Source organism: Lissotriton vulgaris, chromosome 6 (assembly GCF_964263255.1).
Source record: "Lissotriton vulgaris chromosome 6, aLisVul1.2, whole genome shotgun sequence".
NCBI classification, from domain to species: Eukaryota; Metazoa; Chordata; class Amphibia; order Caudata; family Salamandridae; genus Lissotriton; species Lissotriton vulgaris.
This window is the reverse complement of record NC_141694.1, coordinates 74,193,984-74,196,636: the sequence shown is the minus strand read 5'-3', so window position 1 is coordinate 74,196,636 and position 2,653 is coordinate 74,193,984. Positions and strand designations below refer to the sequence as shown.

Genomic DNA, 2,653 nt, shown 5'->3' with positions numbered 1-2,653 from the left:
GCCTCAGGCTGGGGCAAGAGTGAGTTCTACCCGGGGCGGGTGAATTTTTAAGAAAGTTTAAGTGCGAGAACCGATTATTAACGTGCGTTATGTTTTATCAAAATACAATTCGATTTTGTGAGAATCGCTTTTAAACAAAATATCTTGTTTTTCCACCATACATGGGGCGAAGAGCAGTTTCTCGTCTCTGAGCATGCGCAGGAGGAGTCTTCCGCGTCCACCGACGGACACAAGCCGATTAACTCGACTTCTGTGACCGCCCTCTCGGTGCCAGGGCTGGAGGCGTCCTCTAGGTCAGCAGCAGACAGAGTAACTTCATAGCCAATCCAAGGGGCAGGTGGGAGATCACCTTTCTGCATATCCCAGCTCACCTTAAACCTGAGGGTCACCATCTTTTCAGACACAGCTCCAACCTGAGGGTCACCATCTCATCAGACACAGCTCCAACCTGAGGGTCACCATCTCATCAGGCACAGCTCCAACCTGAGGATCACCATATCCTCAGGCACAGCTCCAACCTGAGGGTCACCATCTCCTCGGGCACAGCTCGAACCACCTGAGGGTCACCGTATCCTCTGGCACAACTCAGTCCTCTCTGCATCAACCATATCCTTAGTAGCATCTGAAGCCCGTGCATCAATGCATCTCTTCAAATACAGCTCGTGTTGTATGTAACCTAATATCTTGAGGCACAGAACCTTTTCTGTGGTGAGGCCTGCCTAACGCTGTGGGCACTTGCACAGCTGCGCCAACATAAGCTACTCATTGCTATCTCTAGAGGCCCCAGCAGACAGCTGCCATCCATGGCTGCCCTGAAGTACGCTGGCCTTGAGGACACTGACAGCGAGGAGGAGCTGCCTCCGGGCTGGGAGGAGAGGAGCACCCGCGACGGATGGGTCTACTTTGCGAATCATGGGGAAGAGAAGACCCAGTGGGAGCATCCCAAAACTGGCAAAAGAAAGCGCGTGGCAGGAGAGCTGCCATACGGTTGGGAGCAGGAGACCGATGCTAATGGGCAAGTATTCTATGTGGACCACTTGAACAAAAGAACAACTTACCTTGACCCGCGGCTAGCCTTCACTGTCGAAGACGGCCCTGTAAGAGCCAGTACTAGGCAACGGTATGATGGGAGCACCACAGCCATGGAGATACTGCAAGGCCTTGATCTGACCGACAAAGTGGCTATTGTCACTGGAGCAAACTCTGGCATCGGCTTTGAAACAGCCAAATCTTTTGCTCTGCATGGGGCAACTGTTATCTTAGCATGCAGGAACCTGGTGCGAGCAGAGGAAGCCAAGCGCCAAATTTTGGAAGAATGGCATAAAGCCAAGGTAGAGGTGATACCCTTGGATCTCGCATCCCTCCGCAGTGTTCAGCATTTCGCAGAAACATTCAGAGCCAAGAATGTGCCTCTTCATCTGTTGATCTGCAATGCTGCCATTTTTGGAAGCTCCTGGAGCCTGACTGAAGACGGGCTGGAATCCACCTTCCAGACAAACCACCTAGGACATTTTTATCTCGTTCACCTTCTTCAGGAGTCTCTGCGTCGCTCATCTCCTTCAAGAGTTGTTATAGTGTCATCAGAATCTCACAGGTTTACAGATATTAAGGATTCCTCTGGGAAACTTGACCTTGGAGTGCTTTCTCCACCTAAGAGGGAGTACTGGGCAATGTTAGCATACAATCGGTCAAAACTTTGCAATATACTGTTCTCCAATGAGCTGAACCGCCGTCTCTCTCCCAAAGGCGTGACCTCCAATGCAGTGCATCCAGGGAATATGATGTACTCCTCCATCCATCGCAGCTGGTGGGTGTATACCCTGCTTTTCACCTTTGCCAGGCCATTTACAAAATCCATGCAGCAGGGTGCAGCAACCTCTGTATACTGTGCCATCTCCCCAGATCTGGAGGGTATCGGAGGAATGTACTTCAACAATTGCTGCCGCTGCTTGCCCTCTCAAGAAGCCCAGACTGAGGGAACGGCTGCAGCCTTGTGGGAGCTGAGTGAAAGACTAATCCAGGAACGACTTGGTGTGCAGGCAATATCATAATGAGGATACAAGGACTCAGGCTTTCAAATTTACTGCTATGGACTAATTGCATGTATATGACTTCATGGCATTCCAATTAAATCAGACATAGATGAGCTTCTATTAATTGTACGCTTTACAAATTAATAATACACTTTAAAGTGCTACTGGGAAATTAGGAATACATTACCAGTGAAATGGGTAATTTTTTTCTGGGGACAGTTTTAGTTGATTTTGATCATAGCCTAATTAAAGTTTAAAATAAAGTGTAACAATGTATATTTGTCTCCAAATAATTATTAAAGCATCTTTGGGTGTACTCTTCTGTGCTTCAGTAAGGTGGAACAAAAGGGGTAACATTTCAGCGAATGGGGGGGTGATCAGCTTTTAATGTTTCCACTTTTGGTAAAAGGATCACTATTTAATTTAAAATTCAGTTATTGTTTAAGACAAGAAACGAGAGAAAGGCCCTTCATTGCCATAAATGTAAAATATTCATATAATGCACAATAATTTATATTGGTGTGTTAACTTAAACGGCTTTATGTTATTTAAATTAGTTGTAAGCACTCCACAAAAGTTATTACATGAAGAAACACAAATGTTATAGATACACATAATGA

General features: G+C 46.7%; 1 protein-coding gene across 1 annotated transcript; it reads left to right on the top strand.

The window, feature by feature from the left end:
- Nucleotides 1–209: 209 nt before the first annotated feature.
- Nucleotides 210–2,309, top strand: WWOX (WW domain containing oxidoreductase). The gene has a single exon (XM_086925943.1). The coding sequence runs from the start codon at nt 804–806 to the stop codon at nt 2,049–2,051; it is 1,248 nt and encodes a 415-aa protein (XP_086782069.1). The 5' UTR covers nt 210–803; the 3' UTR covers nt 2,052–2,309.
- Nucleotides 2,310–2,653: the final 344 nt, after the last annotated feature.

What these genes read in the sequence shown, in the direction of transcription:
- WWOX (XM_086925943.1), top strand. Translation starts at nt 804, where the DNA reads ATGGCTGCCCTGAAGTACGCTGGCCTTGAGGACACTGACAGCGAGGAG.